The sequence below is a fragment of the Drosophila pseudoobscura genome, chromosome 2 (assembly GCF_009870125.1).
Source record: "Drosophila pseudoobscura strain MV-25-SWS-2005 chromosome 2, UCI_Dpse_MV25, whole genome shotgun sequence".
In the NCBI taxonomy this organism is placed as follows: Eukaryota; Metazoa; Arthropoda; class Insecta; order Diptera; family Drosophilidae; genus Drosophila; species Drosophila pseudoobscura.
The window spans coordinates 21,166,568-21,190,048 of NC_046679.1; the positions used below are offsets into that span (position 1 = coordinate 21,166,568).

At 41.9% G+C, this 23,481-nt stretch overlaps 2 protein-coding genes across 2 annotated transcripts; both read left to right on the forward strand.

Annotated features, from left to right (window-relative positions):
• The first annotated feature begins 607 nt into the window (after window positions 1-607).
• 5-HT2A (5-hydroxytryptamine receptor 2A) lies at window positions 608-22,857 on the forward strand. Its single transcript, XM_001359215.5, has 8 exons — window positions 608-1,209; window positions 12,535-13,721; window positions 17,018-17,242; window positions 17,313-17,511; window positions 17,932-18,423; window positions 20,959-21,324; window positions 21,406-21,702; window positions 22,161-22,857. Exons 2-8 carry the CDS (start codon window positions 12,647-12,649, stop codon window positions 22,345-22,347), a joined length of 2,841 nt encoding a protein of 946 aa, XP_001359252.5. The 5' UTR covers window positions 608-1,209; window positions 12,535-12,646; the 3' UTR covers window positions 22,348-22,857.
• LOC4802310 (uncharacterized) lies at window positions 5,175-6,091 on the forward strand. The gene is made up of 2 exons (XM_001359214.3): window positions 5,175-5,189; window positions 5,249-6,091. The coding sequence occupies exon 2, from the start codon at window positions 5,307-5,309 to the stop codon at window positions 5,892-5,894; it is 588 nt and encodes a 195-aa protein (XP_001359251.2). The 5' UTR covers window positions 5,175-5,189; window positions 5,249-5,306; the 3' UTR covers window positions 5,895-6,091.
• Window positions 22,858-23,481: the final 624 nt, after the last annotated feature.

Sequence of the window (23,481 nt, forward strand, 5' to 3'; positions counted from 1 at the left end):
TAAGACGCCGAATACAAAAGGGAAACGGAAGTGGTGTTGCTGTTGGTTCGAACTAAATCCAAGGGAAACCTTGTAATATTTCTAGCTAAAGCTCATTAAATAAATATCTTAAACCGATTAAATCGAGTCCTACCTGAAGTAGAGAGCATACATTTGAGACCTCCACCATAGGTTGTTCTCCCATCTAACACTCTAATGTTTTTTTTCTGCTATTCTGTATATAATTCATTCATAAAATACGCACGGTTTTAGGGGGCAAAGAGAGGCAGAGAGGAATGGCAGCCGCACGTACCGAATGTTGACAGCCATGGAGCCAAAGCACGTGGCCATCATCTAACCCGGCAACAGAACCGCACCATCCCCCTCGGACACCATAGAGGCTGACAGGAAAAGCGGCGTCAGTCTATTTGGAAAATTTCCCAAACAAAGTCAGGAGAATTTCCCACTATTTTCCCAGCAGAGAGCACACCACAGAGAGAGAGAGAGACACATCGAAAGAGCGTGAAGCTGACGCCAACGCCGACAGCAGCTTCGACTGCGACTGCGACTGTTTTCCACTTGCTTTTCAGACCCAATGGACCAGTTTGGAAAATTCGCACAATCAGTTTGTTTTGAAATTTTGCCGCGTTGCGTTCGCCAGCAAAAGCGTGCTCCTCCCACTCAAAACTAAAAAATAATTCGAGCAAAGATCAAAGTTCAGTGTAAATTTCGAACAAATATTTAAGTTCAATAAAAATAATATTAAAACAAGTATATCAAAAAATTATTTTAAAATAAGCTCATCGTTTTGTGTAAAATAGGTTAGCCAATTATCCACACCTTTCATGGTTGATAAGAAATTAAAATGAATGTGTTTTTTTGTGAGAAAAATTTAATAATGAGATGGGGAAATGAATATGTGCAAAATGTTTGTTTGCTATTCAGCGGCACCTGTCAACTGCAGTTCTTTCCATAAATAAATGAAAAATCAACAAAATATTACTGCTAAAACAAAACCAAAAAACAAAAACCCAAATGCAAATATACAAATAATGAGAAAACATTTCTCAAACACGTGTGTAGTTCGAGTGTGTACTTTTTTAGAAAGCCTAAAGTAAATTGTAAATGTGGTTTAACAAACAGAAGACCTATTGCCATCAAGATTTAATAAAGCAAATTTAATTTTGTCAAAGTAAGCCGCATTTTTCGATCCTTGGAATCTATAAAAAGGTAGGTAAATCTAGGTCGTCTTCTGATATTTTTGTATACACTTATAAACCTAAGAAGTGATGCTAGAGGTACACTATTGGAACCCCTTTGATCAGAATTTCCTTACTTCTTTCTTTCTTTTTTTAGTTAAACCCTAAAAATCGAACATCCAATTTATCTATTGTCACCAATTTGAATGTAGTTTGCTGGCTGCCTCGAACTATCCATAACATCCCCAAAGGAAGTTTAATTTCCTCAGAAACCCGTTGTCGTAGTTCTGTTTCGTTTCCCGTAAATGTCCATTGTTAAAGCTAAATGCCCGACACGTTTCGTGCCAGTTTAATTAAGCTAAAAAGCGAAAAAATAAGTTAAATAGTAAGCAAACAGGGCACGCAATTGTTTCAAATGCAAATTAATTTAAAAAAATAGCTTCAAGGGCTTTTGCAGGTGTAAGATATGGGTGTTCCTCCGTGCGCATTACCAAATAGAAAACGAAAACACTGTGTGTGGAAGGAAGAACCGCCGGAAATCAAAGCAAAGCTAAATTCGTGTAAAAAAATGGTGCCCCCCTCCCAAACCTCTCATTACGTAATTAAATGTAAATTTTCACGCTGGTTGTGCCCGTCTCACCGTGAGTCACCCACGAATACGAATTAGTAATGAAAAGCAAATAGCATTAACAGGAACAATTTCCAGTAAGTCACACAGCGAAATGACAAATGGGAAAACCAAGGAATGCGATTCTTTAAAAGAGGGATCAAAGCGAAACGAAGAAAATTAACTTAAAGTTAGGTCCGTACCTCAACCGGTATCCGTTCGTCCTTTTCCGTATTCCGTATCCCGTATCACAGGGCTAACATCTAAACCCCCCCCCAAACCTTTTGTGGACCGACTCACACATGATTACTCACATGTCAGCAAAAGGCAAAAACAAGATTTATTGCCAAGAAACCGAAAACCAAATGTTTGCCATTTCTCTTTGTTTTCGGTTACCTTTTGTCTTTCCGCCCGAGACCTAGGCCTTTCCTATTGCACCTTTCCATTTTTTCATGTTCATTTGCTTTTATTTTTCGGTCGCTTGTCAGGAAATTAAACTATTAGGATTTTTTGCTACTGTTGCTCCAGCAGATCCTGCTGATGTGCGTAAAGTTTTAATGAGACATAACGGACATGGCTGAAATTATGCCTAGGTCTAGGGACGGACAGATCCTCCTATCAGGACCACAGCTGTCATTAAGATGAAGCGATTGCCATTTTGTGTGGGACCCGTAGACAAATTCGGGCAGATAAGTGGAACGGCCGTAAAAGTTTAGTGGACCAAATGAACATAAACTGCCGCTGATTACCTGACAGTAATTCTATTTTGTTCTGTCGCTTTTCTGGTTTTTCCGAGGTGTTTGAGCCCCTTCTGAGTGCCAGACTGTTTGAGCCAGCTTTGAGCCTGTTTTATGCCCGCCTTTGAGGGTCTGTCAGCAACAGGCATCAAAGTTATGATACTTTTGGCTCAAGTGTGGGACATTACTAAAGTGGTTTGGGTAAAAGTAAAGCTACAGATTTTGGCAATGAAATAGGTACGAAAGATGAGTTGGGGGACGGGTCTAAGTCTCAAGGACATCGCTTATGGCTTGCAATAATTTGTTGAACTGTGGAAAAGAAAACTTTAATCAGGGAAAGATTTGCATCTGTTCTGGAACTAAGTATTTTCGTTTTTCAAGTTCAAGATTCATGCCAATTTATTCGGAATTCAATGCATGAAATTCCCTCTTTTTCATTCATTCATTCCATGTGTTTTTGTATCTTTTATGCACTTCAGTGGATCTTATTTTGTTTATCGCCGATACACAAATCCAAAACTGATTTACAAAAACACATTGAACAATATATTGATAGATATATATTCATATCTTTCAACTGCAAATTTACATTGCTCATATGGTTATCGATCAGGCATGTCCGCATGGACCTACTTGTACTCGTACATATATCAAGATTCAATCAACACAAACCATATTTTATATGGCAATCAAATTTCTTAAATATTTTGACCATCCCATCATCGTCTTCATGGTAGACTGCGGCGTGCGGCAGGCAAAAATAAATAAATTCAAGCACAAGTATCAGCATTTATCTCTCTCTTGGGCCTCATTCCTTTCTATTTATCCAAAGATACTCGTACTCGTTATAGATTTATGTGTGTATATGTACGCAATCTGAAACAATTGAACGAAAAAACGAAGCACAATTTTGAGCCCAGAGCGCGGATATTGCATTCAATTTAAATTCATTCATGGAATTCCCCCTCTCCCACACACATTCCATATCTATAGCCTTATGATTTGACTATATAATCGCCTTAAAGTAAAGTGGTATATTTTATGACTGTTCCCCAGCGGTGCAAAAAATTTAATGCCCCAAACAACTTTTCTATCAACTTTTGAGTTAAATCCAATCAAAAATCGGATGCATAAATTCAGAACAAACAAATGGGGAAGCTAAACCTTAGAGATTGGAAGTACGGCGTACCCTGTAATTGAAAGATGTTCACCATATAATCTGTTGATATTATCCTCTTCAATATACTGATTTGATAAATCAGACCAAAGCATATTATCCTCAAAATCGAAGTCCAGAAAACAGCTTTGTTTCCTTGTAATAGTAATAGTCCCATAAATTTAATATTTAAGAGATACCATTTGTATAAGTACGCTACTTATATTTATGAAATATATTACCAGGTAGTTTTCAATGTAGAAATTTGTATCAATAGATTTCCTTGTTTTTTTTAAAGAAATTTGCATTCCAGTGAGTCCATCCTCTTGGTAATTTGTTTAACGGCAAAAATGTGTTTAGTTGGGCATTACTGAAATGCCAAAACAACAAGTTGTCTGTGGGGTCTGGGTCCAGCTCCGGGCCTATGCCTCACATATCTATCCATCCGATCGATCGATGAACTGACGCCAGCGATTAATCGTCTTGCCGCTGCTGACTTTGAGCAATTGTTCAAACATTCTTATGCCAAACGGGTAGTTGAAAGATATGCGAGTGTCTATGTACATATGCTATGCTGCCTTTTGGCTAATTGATGGCTTATCATTTAATTGGCTGCTGTGTAAATTGCAATCACGAGCTATCGAGCAATCGAGCATCAACAATCAATAAATATTATTAATAAATTATTCAATAAGTACGACCTCTTGCTGTTGCCCGTCAGCAGGTTTCCCATGATTTGTCATTTCGTTCAGCCTCCTTATTTTCCATATACTTGTATTTAAATTCATTTCCCATCACAATTTGTTGTGAGCTTCCGCTGGCCATCAAACATTTTCATTTTATTTTACTTTTTTCGCGCTCATTTGTGTTTCCTTTTATTTCTCTGTTGGATTTGTGCAAATATGCAAAATGATTGACAGCACAATTAAGACACCGCCAACGAGGGAGTCTGTCTGGGGTAGAGGATGGGGCATGAGGCAGAGACAGCATCAGCAACAGAGACTCAGACTGAGACAGGGGCACGTTGGAACCGTATATGGCTGCAAAAGTTTTCATTATTCAAACGCGTCGCAGAACATGTGTAACAGGAGACAATAGATGCTTAATTTGAAATGGAAACGGTTTGAATTGCAATAAAAATAGAATGCTCTTTAAAGATGCTCAGAGTCAGAACAGATAAAAGATGAATAACCTCCTGAGAGGCAGAAATACTCAGTAAAGAACCATCATTCAATGTTTCCTGAATTCTAGCATAACATTTTAAAGTCTTATTGCAAAACAATTTTTGAGAGAAAACTTTCCCCGGAAAACTTTTAACTAGTTGCATAATCCTTAAGAGTATTCAAACTTTTGTGGCATGCATAAACTTTCTTTGACACAAAAATTCATTCAATATGCATTGGCACTGCTGTACAGTATCTTCCAATCTCTAATGAAGGAACATCTCTCATAGGAGGCATACACCCCTTACTCAAGTCTGAATTTGCTTTTCAAAACAAGTCCAAATTTTAGTAAGTCTCTCCACCCAAGGGTTTACAATCAATTTAAATAAGTTTACTCTTTCTCTCAGAACAAATAATATATAATAGAAATTGTAGCACAAAAGTTTCGCAAAAAACCATTACAAAATGGGTGCTACTAGTAGCCAGCCTCGGAGCGCAGAAATTGTCAATCCCAATCCATTCCAAGTTTCTCGCGAGGTGGTGGAGCGACTTGAGCAGGCCAGGGAGGAAATGGCTAAGACTTCAGGAGAATCTGGGAGTTGCGAGCAGTGCAAGAAGAAGATCCTGTCTGTTTCCGGTTCGGGTGATGCTCCATCCACTCTGGAGCACCAGGCGAAGGAGGTCCCGGAGGTGGAACCCGTGGACTGGCCCTGGAAGAAGCGCGCAGTGGAGATGGAGGAGAGCCAATTCCATGAATCTGTGAAACGTGTGGAGGAGCTCTTTGGCACACCGATGAAATGGACCGAGAACATCGAAGGCGAAATTAAACAGATGGAGAAGGAACTGACCACTTGCTATAGGGAGAATCCCTACGAGACTCTAAAGTGTGAACCACTGGCCAAGCGCTATCATTCGTTCATATTCACCAACCATTTCAAAGCAATCTCAAAGCTACAACCGAAAGACTCGAAGCCGAAGTCGACTCGAGTGCCAAAAGATCTCGTGCACATCGAAGCTAAGCAGGAGAATATGCCTGCGCCTTTGATGGACTAAATGGTCAAACCAAGAACGATGCCAGTCCCTGACATAATTTGACAATTGAAGCCAAAACACTGTCCAATCAGATTCAATCACATTCAATCATATAAATTGTAAACCATTTGACCGAGCAAACACCACAAACTATTTTCTGGCTTTAATTATACTCGCATCAGTTCTATTTAATTTAAAATAAAACGTGTTAAACGCAGGCAATTGGCTTAATTCAACGCAAATTAGTTGCAGTCCGTTGAGAATGATTTTATTTAGCTTATGCGCGACGTGTAGGCCGTTCTTTTATTAGCCTTGGCTGATTGCCAGCAAACACAAAACGTTGTCAAACAAATGAATGACAACAGCATGGCTAAAATGAAAGCCAGAAAGTGAAATATGCATAAATAAAAAAACAACACGCGTTGGTTTCTTCCCCTCTCCCATTCTTCCTACCTCCATGACTGCCTGTTTGCTTATGTACAACTATTTCTGTGCACAACATGACGTATGCGCAATGTTTCAGTAAAGAAGCTACTTGCAGCTTTTCATACCTGGCATTTTAAACGCATCTCAGGTGAAAATGCTCTGCTAAGTGAGTGGCCCGGCCCGGTGGGTGGGGGAAGAGTAAAGTGCAGTACCAGGTTTTGGCAAAGGACAAGACTTGGCTCTGCGGCGAGCCTTGAACTACTTTGCGCCACAATGTCTGGCTCAATGTGCATTAGTGCAAGTTGCACTTGCCACCTACCAAATGACACGGCTAAGGGCACAAGCAGGACGGGGCTGGCTATGTCTCTGCGGCCATAGGATATAGGGATTCATACTCACAGTGCAGGGAAGCCACCTTATGAATGGGCTTAAGCTGAAACTTAAGTTTGCCTTTTGTTTAGGGTGGGGCTTGGGCTAGGGCTTGGAGAGAAGGGATAAGCATTGTTAACTATCAGTAACAGATTTCCTGCTAGGTTTAGAAAACCCTTTCCCATAATACTTCAAGAGTATTCTTCTTCCGGTTAGGTTCAAAACTTTCTTTCACACAAAAATATATTCCATATGCATTGGCAAGGCCCTAAATCATCTTCCAACTTCTTGTGGGAGGCCAGAGTTGTTCCTGTTTTATTTTTACTGATTTTCCACACACATACGAGTATAAATAATCATTTTCGGGCAGTGCTGTAAAACAGGGCCTTAGACATTCCGCCATAAATCTGCGGAACAAATGTTCTCACATAGCATAGCCGGAATGCCAGAAGTTCTTAATGATGTTGTTTCCCGTTTTTGGGAAAATTGGATTTTGAACATTAAATTAGCACTGCTCCTAACGCAAAGAGAACAGTTTTGCAATTATTTACGCAAATTCAATTCAAGCCAAGAATAGTGAATACTAGAACCATTCGTTTGAACCTCCAGATGACACACAGACCTCATCGTTCCCTCTAGAGTTAAGTGGCTGCGAGGTCAAGTGGCAGCCGGCTATTAGCACTCAATGACAGAAACGTTTGCCAAGCGATATCTGATGCGTTTTTGATTGAGCTATTGGATAAACCAGGCAAATAGTTGAGAGCTGTCAGTGTCGCCCAGCATTCGCATGTAGATTTTCTATGCGAGTATTTCTGGCTGATTGACAGCAGTTGTTTGTGTGTGTGGTAATTGATTGGGAAAAAGTGAAACCAATTGAAATATTCACCAATCAAATATGTTTATTTTAATTTACTTGATCTGTGACTAAGATAGTTATTGGCTGTTGAATGCAGATTAAAATGATGCTAAAGGCGAGTAATACGACTATGAGCTTACCTCTTGTCACACTACACCGTCGATGGAAATAATTCGATTTATTCAAATTCACAGAGTATATGTATTTCAAACACTTCCTTCCATCTCTACCACAAATCTACTTGCCATCCATATACCCTATCTCTTCACTGCAGGGTACAATGCCAAAAATATGATTTCATTTGTTAAAATATTCTGTGTAAAATCCCGTTTTGTTTGCAATTCATTCTGATAATCCCTGCACTGCGAAAATAAAGCTCTTTCTCTCTCTCTCTCTCTCCATTCCTGTGGCAAGGGGAGCAGGACCACACAGTTCAATGCACGTTGCACATTCCATATCTTTCATATCTGCTCCGGTTATTTGTCGCCGCTTTTTTGGGTTCATTTGTTTTGGGTTTCGGTGTGGGTTTGCAACGTGCCAGGCATATTTCAAGAGCCAAGAATATCTTTTCGTTCAACTTTAGTGCACTCTTTCGGTTCATTTACATTTCGGGGGTCGGACGAGCAGTCGCCAGGCAGCCAGATTAATAGCCAGGCATATATCTCCCTCTATGTATATACTTTCGGGGGGAGGTGGGGATTTGCTCCATATCTTAGTTCTGGCATAGCCATTAAAGCCTACAAGTTATTAGGAAAATGCGTGTGGCGCGATGTACGGAAAAAAATACCCAAAATGCCGAAAATACCAACACGTAAAAAACGAAAATTTATTGATGCACACTTCCGCAAAACACAACCGCAAAAGCCAGAGCACCAAACAGAAGCAGCAGCAGCAGCAACAACAGGAAGCAATAGCAAAGAACAACATTAAAAATTCATTGAAAGTTGTATAGAGGAATGGCAGATGCTCTACTCAAAAGTGGGACATGCATTTAGAAGCCTCCAATCAATACAGAAAGTTGGATGGACAATCGCAGGGAGACCAATCCTATCGGAAATCCATTAAATTAGTGATCAATTATTATTGTATTGCCAAACCCCAACCCATAATCTGTATACCCGCATAGCAAAGCCAAAGCAATTTGAAGGGTAAACATTTATAAAACACTTTTGGCCATTTCTCTTCATTAACTGCATACCAGGCGAGACAGTCAGCCGTACGAGGGTCTCTTCCTTAACCATTTTTTGAGCCCTTCGTACTCATCTACGAGAATATCGTTCACTGTTCATTTGTGTGGCGTCTGGGGAGTGCGCACTGTAGCCGTAGGCCAACGAATAAACCGCTTAATGAAGTTTTCTCGCCGAAAATTCTTGTCGGCCACTTGATTGTCGGACATGCTGTAATTGATGATGAGGGATGGGTGGAGTGGAGGAGTGGTGGCTTAGGAGTGGGATTGAAGGACTGAAGCAACGACACTTTTGACAAATCACTCAGACCAGAACCCACTTCCAATTAAGTTGCTGTCTTTTTTGGATCATCTTTTGTACGCGTCGGTAGGGGCCAAAAAGTGTTCTGTTACAGAGAGGGCCGGCAGAAATGTGTTGCAATTAATTTATTTGTAATCCCATACGATACGCCCCCTTGGTCATGCCCCCTCCAACCGAAAGGGTATTATAATTCAGTAAACATAACCATCAAATGAAGTATTTCTCTAAAAACAAAGTGAAATTTCAAACCAGAGAAAAAGTGTGAAGGAGACGAGAGGAAAGCAAATGCAAAATGCAACGGCCCGTTAATAATTAATTGCATAATTAACCGCAAGTTAAACCACACCCACGAGTGCCGACACGACAGCAACAGTAACTCGAACAACAGACATCAGCGAGGAAACAATGTTAATACAGTTGGTCAACCACTCGTAGAAATAGAATATAAATAAGAAATGGAGACCAGGTTGTTAGTCACAGATCACTGGGGGCGGGCAGCGCAAGTACGAGGACTAGTACAAGTTCCACTTTTAATCGATACGTATACTTTGCTCATCAGTCGGTCGAGCGGTGCGCTCGAGACACATAAACCATAAGACAAATATTGAATTACAAGCAAACAAATATTATTTTTCCTGCTTTTATTGTAGTTTTGCATTCAATGTTTGCTCGTGGCCGTCATGGTCCGATCAAATTGGCAGTAAAACAAGTTTTTCCCGCACTCTTTATGTGGTTTTAATTCTAGTTTTGTCGTATATCAAATAATGAGTGTATGCTGCTTACATATGAATGAAATGCTGAGATTATTATATCAACCTACATATATGAAGATTTTCCAGCATTTCTACTCCCCAAATAGCCAGCTTTATCTTATTTTCGTAGGTATTCCTTTCAGTTCTCAATTTCTTATAGACTTTGTCCCCCTTTTACGGCCTGACATTGTACAAAGGTTTGTTTTGGTGACGGCCCGCAGAACGACATCATTATTTTTCTACAAACAGAGACTTCAATTATGGCACTCGGCCTGGTCCCATGCTGCCTGCACAAAAATGTATCCCTCTTCCATACAAAAACACACTCACATGAACGGAAGAAGTGTTGACTGTCATTATAGGGGAGCTGAAGCTCGACTTTAAATTGCAGCGACATCATTAAAGCCTCTCCCGGCATGAGAATGTAAAGGTGGATATGGATATGGAACAGCGGGAGATGGAGAGAGAGAGATCTCGCTGTATGAGTCGCCACTCAAATTAAGTCGGCAAAGTGCACTGCCAAAGCGTATTTCACATGCATAAGGGATTCTTGGTCCCACCCTACATATATCCCCTCCCTTTGCTATAGTCTCTCTCTCTCTTTTTCTCTCTTTGTGAATGGTTGGCCCACTTCGGGGGCCTGCATCGGTTTGACGTTACCCAGGCGACAAATCCAATCGAAAACTAACCTCCCCCGCTGCCAGGGGCTGGAAATCATAAAGCAAACCAAAACCAAAATTGCAAAATTACTGCGCTCTGCGAAAAAAAAGCCAGCGATGGAACGCGCTTCTAGTGCCATCCTCAGCAGACCGAAGAACGAGTGCCCTGGGGGTGTTGAGAGTGCCCGAGGAGTTTAGTCAAAGGTTGAAATGAGCGTCGGGCATAACAGACATCCACTAGAGATATGTCCTCATGGATGAAGCGAAAAAAATAAGCGATTTCATAGTGGTTTTAAGGTTGAAAGATCCTTTAGGGTTGCTCTAGCGGAAGAAGGAGCTTTTCAAGAGGAGAATGAAGTAGTCTTCAGGGAAAATTTGATCCCCTAGCCCAGAATTTTAGAACTACAAAAGAGCGAATTCCGTATGAATAAAAAAACTACCAACACAATGAAATAATTTTCTGCAACGGCTTGTACCAAACAGCGTTGAAATAAAGCCATAAATAATTATATAAATATTTTATATCCCATCTAAAAATGCATTACCTGCATTCTCTGACAATGAAAGCGTATGCTTGAGGGCCAAAACAAATGCAGTCGCGTTTATTTTCATTTTTGTTCAGCAAAGAAAAAAATTTCTCACACGCCAAAATTGCAAATGGCGGCGGCAGAATTGCGGATTCGTGTGTGTGTATGAGTGTGGTTTTGTGGGTGAAGGTCCGCCGGTGCAATGCAACTACCATAAAATCCTCCCGCTGTTGCGGTTGATTGCCCAAATCACTTGCCTGCAGTTTCTGCCCCTTTTTGGTTCGCGATCTCCTGTTCCCCAGGCGACGTCTCTGAACAAAAAAAATATAGAGATTTTGATTGAACAATATTCTGCGGGACAGGGACCTTGTATGCCTGTCGCATGACAAAATTTGCAGCCAATTTGCTGTACAAAGTTTTGTGGCATAATTTAAATTTGTAAATTTGTTGGCCATGCAACGCAAATTGCAGCTCAATCTTTGAGCTGGAGTGCATTTTTAATTAGCTTTCCACGGGTGTGAGTGGGAGTGTCATTATCGGCAGGGACAGCAGCATACGCGAATTCTTTCCAGTGAAAAGCGAACTAAATACCCAGGAAAAGAAAAGCCATTTTAGGCGTGGGAGTGAAGCCCACACAAAAGCTCTACTACTAAAGGCTGACGCCTGACACTGCAGAAGAGGGTGTCTCAAAGACATACAGCGTAGCGTGATGGCGAGCGTAGGACCTTTTGTTGGCCGTGGCATTTCAAGCGAATTCAAATTCGAGTCAGCAGCATCACCATGTTGACACTGCCATCGTCATAGTCACAGTCATCAACATCAACATCATCATCAGATTCAGAAGTAGAGGGAGCAGGAGCGGGGGGCGGAGGCGGAGGCGGAGCATCACCATCATCTGATGCATCCCATTGAGCTCAACTCTTCAGCTGTCGGCTATTGACAGGCCAAACAAAAACATATTTGAAAATATGGCTGCTGCTCTCTGTGGGAGAATTTTCATCTCGTTTTTTTCAGCTTTTTCCATCTGCTTTTTTGCTTGTGTGACTAATTAAGCAACTCTGTGAAAAGTTGGCCACTAATTCCCTTTGGAAAATATCAGTAAAAAAGTTGTGGAGGCTGCAAATAAACATATTTTTATACAAATACAAAAAAAAGGATATTATCAATGGATTAAAACACATTTAATCCCTATAAATGTTTGCAGGTTTTAAGTATGGTTTTAAATTATTTCTTGGTTAGTTTTGAGTACAGTTTTCGAGTACAGAGACTTTCTGAGTCAGTTTCTTTACTTAACTGCTCATACAAATATGTGTCCTTAAATATTACATTGTAACATGTTCTGCTCTGTTATTCTCATACATTTTCTTAGCTGAACTGCAAATGTAAATATTTGCTCATTCTTTATTACGCTTTGCTGTTAAGCCTTGGGCTCAAATTTTCCTCACTTTTGCAAGAGAAAAAGTCTTATTTTACAAGCCTTTATAAGCCCTTTTTCTTAAAGAGTTAAAGTACTTTTAATGGCACCAAACTGACATCTCTATATATATAAATGTAATTTAATGATTGTTTTAAACTCTTTTTTCAGGCAATAATTTAGCACTCAAAAGAAAGCAACAGCTTGGCAGTGGGAAGGCGAACAACAGCAATTCCATAGGGTTGTTGTTGTGGTTAAGTGAGCCGCACAGCTTTAGAATGAAATGGAGATGCAAAGCGACTCTGGTCATGGACCAACGACAACATCAGCAGCGGCAGCGGCAACAACAGGAGCAACATTCATGCCGAGCACTTTCAATTGTCGCCTGGAAGAGGCGGCTTGGCCTGAGGTCTGGCAGCCGTTTATTAACTGCGAAGCGTATCAGGCTACTAGCTATCCCCCAGATATCACACCCACCAGCAACAGTAGCGGCAATGGCAGCAACATCCTCATCAACAGCAACAGCAGCCATACATTCCAGTGCACCAAGCAGACATTCAATCGAGCCGAGCAGACAGCATACTATAGATGCCATGGCATGGGATGGGAACCAGAGGCGGAGGCGGAGGCCTGCACGTCGAGGCTAAATGCACGACTGTTGCGAGTGGTCCATGAGGCGTATGAGCAATTTCGACTGGTAATCAAAGAGGCCCTCAGTGATAATGCGAGTGATACAGTTAGCTATAGTTCGAACTGCAGCAGGCTTAGTGAGGATGAGGATGGGAATGGGGATGAAGACGAGCTCTTCTGTGAGGTGGGCCAGCAGCAGGACACATTTCTATGCCACATGCAGCAGCGGGAACGGGAGCGGATGGAGGAGCAGGGTTCGGACGATAGTCTTTTGGATGCCTTCACCAGCGGTGACTTTCAAATTGAGCTAGGCAACGGACAGGAGGACGCTCTCTGGTCGTTTCTCAACCTAAGCGATGTAATGGGCCCCGCCAACGACACATTCAGCCTCATCAATGGCAGCAGCAGCACCAGCACCAGCCTGGATATGATTCTCTCCAACTACACCGCCCTGACCACAACCACAACAACGGCAGCCACCACCTCCACTGACATTGTAATCTCAAAGAGCTTTCTAGACTATAGTCCGCATGGCTACGATTGGCTCTTCCTGTTTGTGGTATTCTTCATCTTTGCCGGCGGACTGGGCAACATTCTAGTGTGCCTGGCCGTCGCATTGGATCGCAAGCTTCAGAATGTTACCAACTATTTTCTCTTCTCGCTGGCCATAGCCGATTTGTTGGTCAGTCTGTTTGTGATGCCCATGGGAGCGATACCAGCGTTTTTGGGTGAGTAAATCTTTCCATTCTCCTGTTGGATTTATCCTATCATATATTCTTGTGGTATATGTATCTCTTCTGTTTGCTTTTCCGAACCCCTCCTTCTTAGAAATTTCCTCTCAAGTATCCCCACCCTACTCAATCATCTCTTTTCTTCGAGTGTACTTCAGCAATCAAGTGGCAATGCAAGTCAGCTTCTAATGCATTTGCACATGAATTATTTCGACGCCATTTCCTCTACGCCCCATCTACGCTTCCATCTCCACCCCCGCCATCAAAGCCATTGTCATGAGTTGTTAGCCTCGTTGGCTGCTTCCGCTTTGGCTCACTTATAGCAAAATGCAGCAGCGCAAGAGCCGAGAGCCCAGAAGCCGTTGCCAGAAGCAACAAACTAGAATGACAAACGCGTGACTTTCCGTTGGCTGATGTTTGAATTAAGAATTTATTTTTTTCCTTTTTCGCGGTTTTATTATTCCCGAGCACAGCTGTAATAACTTGAGTGGGAAAATACGATGATCACTTCAGCAATTTAATATATTTTCCTTCATGGCCAACAAATTTTAATTTATATGTATTCCGTTAAGCTTTCAAGGAAATCATTTTATTTTGTTCTAATATAGAGAAAAAACATTGTCTCTTCAGTTGATTGAAAATAAGAAAAAATCCCTACTCATTGCCTGTTAAATATGTAAAATGTTCGGTAAACATATTCAAACTCTGGGTTATTTGCATATGACACTGATAAAACCTCAAAACAAAGTCCTTACCCCCAGCAGCAGCCAACCCAACAAGCTTCACATCCAGGGTAGCCCAACGTACCATAAACAGATCAAACGTTTGCATAAATTAAACGTACATTCATCGCACAGATCCCCAACCAGAACACCAAACCCACAGCCATAACCAGAACCAGAACCAGAAGCACAACCAGAACCAAAACCCATCGCATCTAAATGGATTGAGTGCCAGTCCAAGCACATTAACAACATTAGGGGAAAATTCATTTTGCTCATAGAGCGCATTAGTTTAGTCACTGCGTGCTGACATTTTATTTATGTAAAGTCTACTTTTAGGTCCTGGCCATTAGCTGGGGCAGATACAGCAGAGAGAGGGAGAGATATTCTAAAGGCTCTTTTACTCTCTGTAGAAAATAAAGCAAACTTCGAATTGGAAACAGATTACAACAGGGACTGGTCTTTAAGTTATTGTTATATTTCAATGTATTCTCCAAGCTGTAGTTAGACTTTAGGGTACTTTCAAAAAACCCATGTTAAGTTCAGATAATATTTATAGAAATATGTCTCTTAAGGGAAACGGCTACCCTAACGCAATCGAATTGAAGACAACTCTTTAAAGATTTTCCTTCCATATTCCTTCCGGTCTTAATCTTTTATTTCCATGGACTTGCTGTTTATTTTTTGGTTGCACTTTGGCCACGCCACATTTTATGCAACAGTTTTTTATATTTTGGCCTTTTATTGCGCCACTTTGCGTGGCTCAGGGCCCAAAGCCCAGGGCTGAGGGCAAGGTCTGTTTATATTTTTGTGTGTATGCGCGTGTATTTTTTGGCGAATGTTTTTTCCGTGTGCCTCGCTGGGAAGTAGACGACAACAGTAAACTAAATGTAACTAAAAGCCTTAAGTGTGGTTTTAGCCTGGCCAAGAGCCCTGGCCCAACAATTAAGCTGAAAATGGGGCCAGTCATCCAGTCATCCAACCAGCCAACCAGCCAGCCAGCCAGCGGTCTTCTGTGTGGATTTTAGTTTGTATAAACATTGCTTATTGTTTAGTTGGTGGTGCTATCGTAGTTGGCTTAGCCTCCCGCCCATTGCCAAACCATTTTGAACTTTCGTGAAAACTCAGGCCAGACTTTCGGTCTGGCCTTCTGCTTCGCCTGAGTTTCCATTGTCACATTAACTTTTGTTTTTTCGGGCGTCCAAAGCAATTCAAAATTATTTTATAGAGTAAGTGGTTTATGGATAAATATAAAACTAGAGGCAGGTTCTGTTGCGACCGTATGATACCTGGTAGCTCTTAAAATCTTCTAAAAACTAAGAAAATATAGAGATCCGATGCCGAAAAATGGTACAGCACAGACGAATGATATAATTCCGATGTTGAAAGGATAGAAAATGATTTCCTTGCTAATACTTTAATATTTTCCAGCAAACTTAATCAACAACTGAGGCAGACCTTTTCCGCATTAAATTTTCAGTTATTCTAGCATTTACGTGCAGGCTTTTATGTCTGCCCTTCTGCCACTTCAGGGGTTGAGCGAATGAACAACATGTCGTATGCGTAATAAATACATTGACAAAGCCCTCACACTCTTGCTCTCACACTTTTGTCTGTCTGTCCGTTTGTCCGTCTGCTTGTGTCAGTGACAAGCATATAAAACTAAATACGACATGATGGTCTGCCCTCCTGCTCCTGCAGCAGCTTCTATTCGATATTCTATTGGTGTGTGTGGCAAGGACCCTCATGCTCATGTGTCTGTATCTCTGGCCAAATAGCGTGTAAAAACCAGCCCAACGCTCACCAACACCCAACGCATTTAAGCGCAATTTGTACTAATTAATACTGAATTTGCCATTGAGTGGAGAGAGAGAGAGAGAGCTACTCGTAAATAGATCCCCGACTGGGCTGCGGCAATTGAGTTTGTTCTGTGTTCTGTTTTCCCCCCATTGAGTGTTTGAGCTTCTGCCCGGATTGTCGCTCCAGCCCCATCGATGTCAAGGTGAATGAGTCCGTCGAGTGGTCTGTAACGGACTCTGAAATGAAATGAAATGGAAACGAATCGCTGGCGTAAGAATGTTGTTTAATTGACGTGGAATTGTGGTTAGATAGATCATATTTTGGATATTTGTAAATACAAGTTTAAGCTTTGCTTTACAGAGATTTCTTTCAATTTAATAAAAGAGATTTTCACTCAAAAAATTCGATTGAAAGTTAAGGAGTTTCTTTCTGACTATTCATCCATAAATCACACTCTTTCCCTTCGGTTTTCATTGTGGTGTCTGGGCCCATCAAAGTGTCATATTCCAGCACAACCGTCTATCAGTTGTACTGACGACCACAATTGGGGCTGGTCTTTGGATGCACATAAACCGCAATAAACAATTCCATACCATTTTCCACATTTCACTTTGTCATTCATGGTTTCTCTAACGAGTTTTTCGGAACTTTGCCGTTTTAATTAACTTTGATTTGTGCTGGCAGATTGATGGCGAAAGGTTTCCTCCGATTGCCATTGCATTTTTCGCCTTAATTGAACACTGTTTTGGTCTGTTTTGACTTGTTTTGTAGGCTATTGGCCACTTGGTTTTACCTGGTGCAACATTTATGTGACCTGCGATGTTCTGGCCTGTTCATCGAGCATCCTGCACATGTGCTTCATCAGCCTTGGGCGATATCTGGGCATACGGAATCCGCTTGGGTCCCGTCATCGATCTACGAAACGTTTGGCTGGCATTAAGATAGCCATTGTCTGGCTGATGGCCATGATGGTATCCAGCTCGATTACAGTTTTGGGTAAGTATTGCAGACCCCGTCTACCCCTTACTAGTTGATAATGACCATCTTTTGTGTCCAATGTGTGCAGGTCTGGTCAATGAAAAGAACATTATGCCGGAGCCGAATATATGTGTCATCAACAATCGGGCCTTCTTTGTGTTTGGTTCGCTGGTGGCCTTCTATATACCCATGCTGATGATGGTCACCACCTATGCCCTGACCATACCACTGCTCCGCAAGAAGGCTCGATTTGCTGCCGAGCATCCAGAGAGTGAATTGTTCCGAAGGTAAGAGCAAGTGGAAGAGTGGGTTTGATTTCTTCTACCTCTACACGAATACGAATGCCATGTCCACGTTGACATTGAAACACAATTAGAACCCGATGCAAAAGTAAAAGAGGAAATGAAAACCAACTTTCATGTTAATTATCAAACTCTCTTTTGGTCCAGCCAATCGATATCCTTCAATTATTCCACATGAAGAAGGGAATCCTTCTCCAGCAGAACTTTTACTTTACGGAACCAAATTTCCGTCATCGTTTTTTTTTTTGCTTCCCTTAAATGTTGCAATTTTCATTCACCATTTACTGATTGACGGACAGAGGGGCAATCAAAGCCTGGCCAAGCGCTGCAAATTAGCCTTAACTCAATCAGGCTTCATCGATCCACCTCTCACCTCTCTTTTGTGTCTCGTGTCTTCTTTTATAGGCTGGGTGGACGCTTCACGATAAGGCCGCAGCATAGCCAGCAACAGTTACAGATGCACAGCAGCTTCAGCAGCGGCAATAACAAATTCCTGGCCATGAGTGACAGCAATCGAAATTTTAACAATGCAGGAGGTGCTGGTGCCGGTGCCGGTTCCGAACGAGAAGGTGGAACAAGAGGCAACAACAGCTTGGAGGCCAGCGAACGTCCATTGATGCAACAGAGAACGACAAGCAGCCGGAGCATTGGAACTGTCAGCTTTCGCAATGTGGCCAATGGGGGAGGAGGGAGCAGCAGCGGAACTGGAGGAGGAGTTGCCACCAGAGGTGGCCTAAGTGGTCGCAACAGTTTCCGTTTTACTGGCGGCGGCATCTTGCGTCATTCGTCAACACCCGCCTCCGGCAGCATTTCAGCCGGGTCTTCAATACGAGCCAACAGGCCCCATTCGAATAGCTTCTGGCGCAAACACGGCGGCAATCCTAATCTAATGGACAGGTAAGCTTATGCCACAACATAGCATTAATTAGAGTGTGGAAACCACTTGAAAAACTAGAATTAGAGAGGCCATTCGACTCCACAGAATTGATTTGCGGTGAGACCTTTGCATAAGGACAATTAACCTTTAATTGGATTCTCTGTGGTCCTCCAGTTATGGTCAAGCACTGTCCTACTCCAACTCGACCACAAATCGAAGTCATCCATGAAATTAAAAGTCATTGCGGTCTTACCGGCCAGAACCGTCGGCAATGACAAATCCCAAACACAAAAACCCGAAATTCCCCAATCAATGCCAAGAGATTCCGCCAACCAGAAAGAACCAGAATAAAAACATGATTATTATCTCCTGAGCACACAAAAGCTTTTATATTTATTACATTTGTTTTACACGACTCCTCCTTCCGGGGAAACGGCTAAGGGCGCCATTTGGACCAAGTTTTTCCGACTACTTTCCTTCAGGAAATTTACATAATTTACAATACATTCTACGAAGTGCCAAGCGGTTCTTGCTCCTTGTTGTTGACTTCGGTTTTGGACTCAAGTGATATTATGTTCATTTCTTCTTTGTGGCAATAAGTTTTTGGCTTAAAGAGAAGGAATCCATGTCCGTTCCCTGCCACAAGTAGCCGCTCCTTTCCACCATATGAGGGCTGGCTTGCAAACAATCAATTACAATCATCTCTTGTAATTAAATGCACATTCAGAAGCTGTCGCACAACATGGCGTATACATATTTTGCACCAGCCTTGTCCTGAACATAAATCACTCATACGACATGCGGTGCAGCGAGGGAAAGAGCAAAAAAAAGCACGCAAACACGAAACGGTTTGTCGCACTGGCACTTCAGCTGTGCTCCGGGTACCCTTCTTGCCACATTGTTGGTGTTTGCTGTTGCTGCAACAATAAATAGCACATAAAATGCAAAAAGGGAAGCCACAAGAAACGCCAGCAACGAATGTCACATCCGACAATGTAGCCAGAACTCCACAAAAGGAAAATAACCGAAAGATGGAAGCAAAGTGCAACCGAAAATGCCAGCAAAAATTTGCAAATGACATTTGCTTGCCGGTTGTCAGCAGAATTTTAGCATAACCAAAGCACGGAGGCGGAGGAGGAGGACGAGGACGAGGAGGAGAATTACGTAGAGCCAAAGTCAAGACCCAAGTAAGTCCTCGACTTAAGCACGCCCCGGGGCTGTGAATGGGGCTTCAGTCGCCCGCCGCCACTGACGAATGTCACGTTTATGCGCCTCGCTTTTTTCGGGGCATTATGTGACGAACAAGTTGGCGCATAAATATATGAATTCCTAATGAGCCACGAGTCCAACAGCAAGCAGGTGGAACCTGAGCCCTGGACAACTTTTCGTTACAGGAAAAACTTTTCGCTTTCGCTTGCAAAATATTAGTTGGACATTTGACGCCACTTGGGCGGTGCTTATTTAAATGCTTCTGCTGTTTCTGCTGCTGGCAGAAATTGAAAAACTTTATGTTTTATTCGCTGAGGCAGCAACAGTTGCAAAGTTGCCAGAAAGGCTGCCTGCCACATTATAGCTGGCCTCCAAAAAGTTGCACTATGCATTTGTTGGCCCCCGCCGAGAGTTGAGATCACTTATTCCGATGTCCCGACTTCTGTCATCCAAAATGAGACAAAGTTGCCCCATGCAGGCACAAATTATAAATTCATCATTGGAGGATGTTCAAAAGAATGGACTGAGGGCTAAGTTTGCTGGTATCGTTTTTAGTTTCACTCTGCGCTGTGTCCTGCAGCAAGTTTAGTTTCGAAAGAGGAACAAAATACAAAGAAAGTTGTACGTTTCATTAGGTTGAGAAATTATCGTCTCATTAAGTTACGTTGTTCATTCTAGGATGCATAAATATAAATAATTTACAGTTTTGTTCTTCTCCTTTTTGGATAATTGAACGCTCGTTACTGGCTATCGTTCCACCAAATGCTTTTGCAGTTTAATTTTCGTAATTTCTTTTCACTTTATTTCATTCACTTGAATCCTTCTTAAAGACTTCTATCCCTCAAATTTCGTTTACTACTTTTTTTTGCGCCACACCCATAACTTCACTTTAATACATCACTCCGCTGTGCAGTTTCCCGAAAACCATTTCCATTCGCCCCCCATTCTGCCAAAAACAAAGCATTTAGCTAAATTGCCAGATCCTAAGCTCCGGCAGAGGATACATATGGGGAAGAGATCCATGACGGTTCAGGGGTTCGGTTCGCACACCCCGAGAAAAGTGAAAGTCATTACATTTGGCTCCTAAGGCTACCATCTCCTGTGCTCTCCTCCTCTGCAGCTCTACCGTCCTTGCTCCCTGCTCTCCTGCTGCTTCATTACATTAAAAGTCAATTTGATCAACTGTTGAGTTCGGTGTCGGAACGGATGGGTCCCAGGCAATCAAAAGACTCAAATCTAATATCAAACGCTCGCTAAAAGAAAAAAAAACAATCTAAATATGCGAGTTTGCCCTTCCGTTTCCTTTGCCCCGAAAACCTGCTCTCTCACTCTCCACTTTCTTATAGCCATCCGAATCGACGAGCCTCTGTGCGTGTCAGCATCTCCCAGCCACAATTGGGTTACCCAACAAATGGCAATGGAGCTGGAGCTGGAGGCGGAGGCAATAGCACAGCAGCTGCGACAACGAGCTGCACAACTCCTGGAGGCGGTGGAAATGGCTCCAGCATAGTGAGCATATCTACCATACAGGGACATGGACAGAACCACAACCAGAGCGGAGACGGAGGCGGGCGCGGAGGTGGCAATCACCACCTGGAGCAGCAGGTGAGGTCTATACCGACAGCGAAGCCTGACGAACGACAGCAGCGCCACAAATTGCGTCCCTTTAAGTTTGCTTTAAATCGTGTGGCCACGCCCACACTCAATTTGCGGTGAGTGAAACAATAAATTAATTATGCGGAAAAGAAAACCCCCAGGACAATAACTGAATCGTATATCTCTCTTTTTGTTAGGTTCCTTAACAATCGCAGCAAACGAAATAGTTTGTCTGCCAATGCAGTGGCCACGGAGCAGAAGGCCACCAAGGTCCTGGGTCTGGTGTTCTTCACCTTTGTCCTGTGCTGGTCTCCGTTCTTCATACTGAACATCATTTTTGCCGCCTGCCCCGAGTGCCAGGTGCCCGAGCATGTGGTCAACACCTGCCTCTGGCTGGGATATGTCTCCTCCACGATCAATCCCATCATCTATACCATCTTCAATCGGACATTTCGGGCGGCCTTCATACGTCTGCTCAAATGCAATTGCGAGCGGTAAGTTTTTGGCATTGTGGAATACTAATTTATTGCTATGGAGAGTGCATTGTGCTGGGAATTGATGTGCAACGTGACGTATGATTGATTTTCGTGTATTTGTATTTCGATTGGTAAAAGAGAGGAGGGAAGGGGCGATGCAAGATGAATGACCAGCCATTAAGAGGAGGGATTATAGCGCATTGTCCAGCAGGATTAAAGGGGGCATTTCCCTAGAAAAGAAAATAGAGAATAAATGAAATTTAATACAGAATATACTCATTCAAATATTTGATTTTGGATACCCTCTAAAAGAACAGGAATATTGAGTTGCCACAACTTTTTTACTTTTTAAGATAAAAGTCTGTTCTTTTGGGTTCGTTTTTCTATACCCTCATTTCATACGAACACCCTGTAGGAAAAAGAGAGATTGTTGAACCGAAAAAACCTAATATTATTTTTATTGAAATCCCTTGCAGTTCCGGTCGACCTTTGCGCTATCGCTCTGTGACCGAAGGACGCGGAGCCCTGAGCCTGTGCGCCCCATCCGCTCTACCGTTGGCAATCTCCTTTCAGGGCGCACCACTCATGACGCCATCCACTGCGAATGCGACGCCGCTGAGTGAATTTCAGGGCAGCTATACAATCGACGACGACGAATGCTAAGAAGGAACCACCGACCCCACCAGCATTCTCTCACCATAAAAAAATACGAATTTATAATGAAGCGAAGAAGCTACAACAACAAAAACTTAGCTCGAACTTGAGGCAACTGTACTTATTAGCTGCTTATTAAGCAAAGAACTGCAGGGTGATCCATGCGTAACAAAAACCAAAAACTCGAAACACAATCAATGCGACAACAACTGATGGCTTTTGCGGCAACTGTACCTACAGCAAGAGTAACAAAAAAACCTTTAACTTTTAACTTTAACAAAAACTCATCATATCGTTGTATGACAGACGGCAAGAGATACATAGATAGTGGAAAGACCAACAGGAATAGAGAGTGAGAGAGAGAGAGAGAAAGATAGCGAGTGTGCTTTATGATGAAGTGACTGTACCTGTGTTTTCATTTCCATGCCAACATTTTCTAGCTTTAATCGCACACACACACACTGTATTTGTAGCGTTAAGCCTAAAGCCTAAGCCTAGACTAAACATAACTTTAAATGATTAAAGGAAAGGAATACCTAAAATTAATTTTTAACTTAAGTGAGTTAAAAAAGCATTGAGAAACCTATTGAAATTACCTGTGTAGCAGCTGTGTTTGTTAGTCATTAGAATGCTAAGCCTCTAAATAGTTTAGGAAGTACATAGTTCGATTAGTATGCCTACACTTCCCACTCGATGCCTATTCCAATGTCCAGGCAGCCTTGCTGTTTCCCTAGTTCCCTTAGTCCTGTGTATGTCTGTGTATGTCTATATAGTGTCTAAGTTTAATGTTAAATGCAATACTTGATATATATTATATATTAAATGGAAATATACTATTTCTCTGTACGAAATGGTTCTCTTCATTTCGAATGACACAAGTTTTTCCAGTCCTGAAATGGTAGCGATGTCTTGGAGTGGAAATACTTGTTCGATGGAGATGATTATGTGGTGTTTTTCTCGACTTGATGCCACAAGTTTTTTGGAAACATGAAAATGTACATAAATTTCCTTTCGTGTTTCCTTAAAATATTATAATTTTAGTTTATGACAAGAGACGATTCTTATCTAGGATGAGCCGATGAAGAATCTCTTATGAAGCGAGTACCATCAGACATCATCTTGTATGTCATATCTTTCGTATTA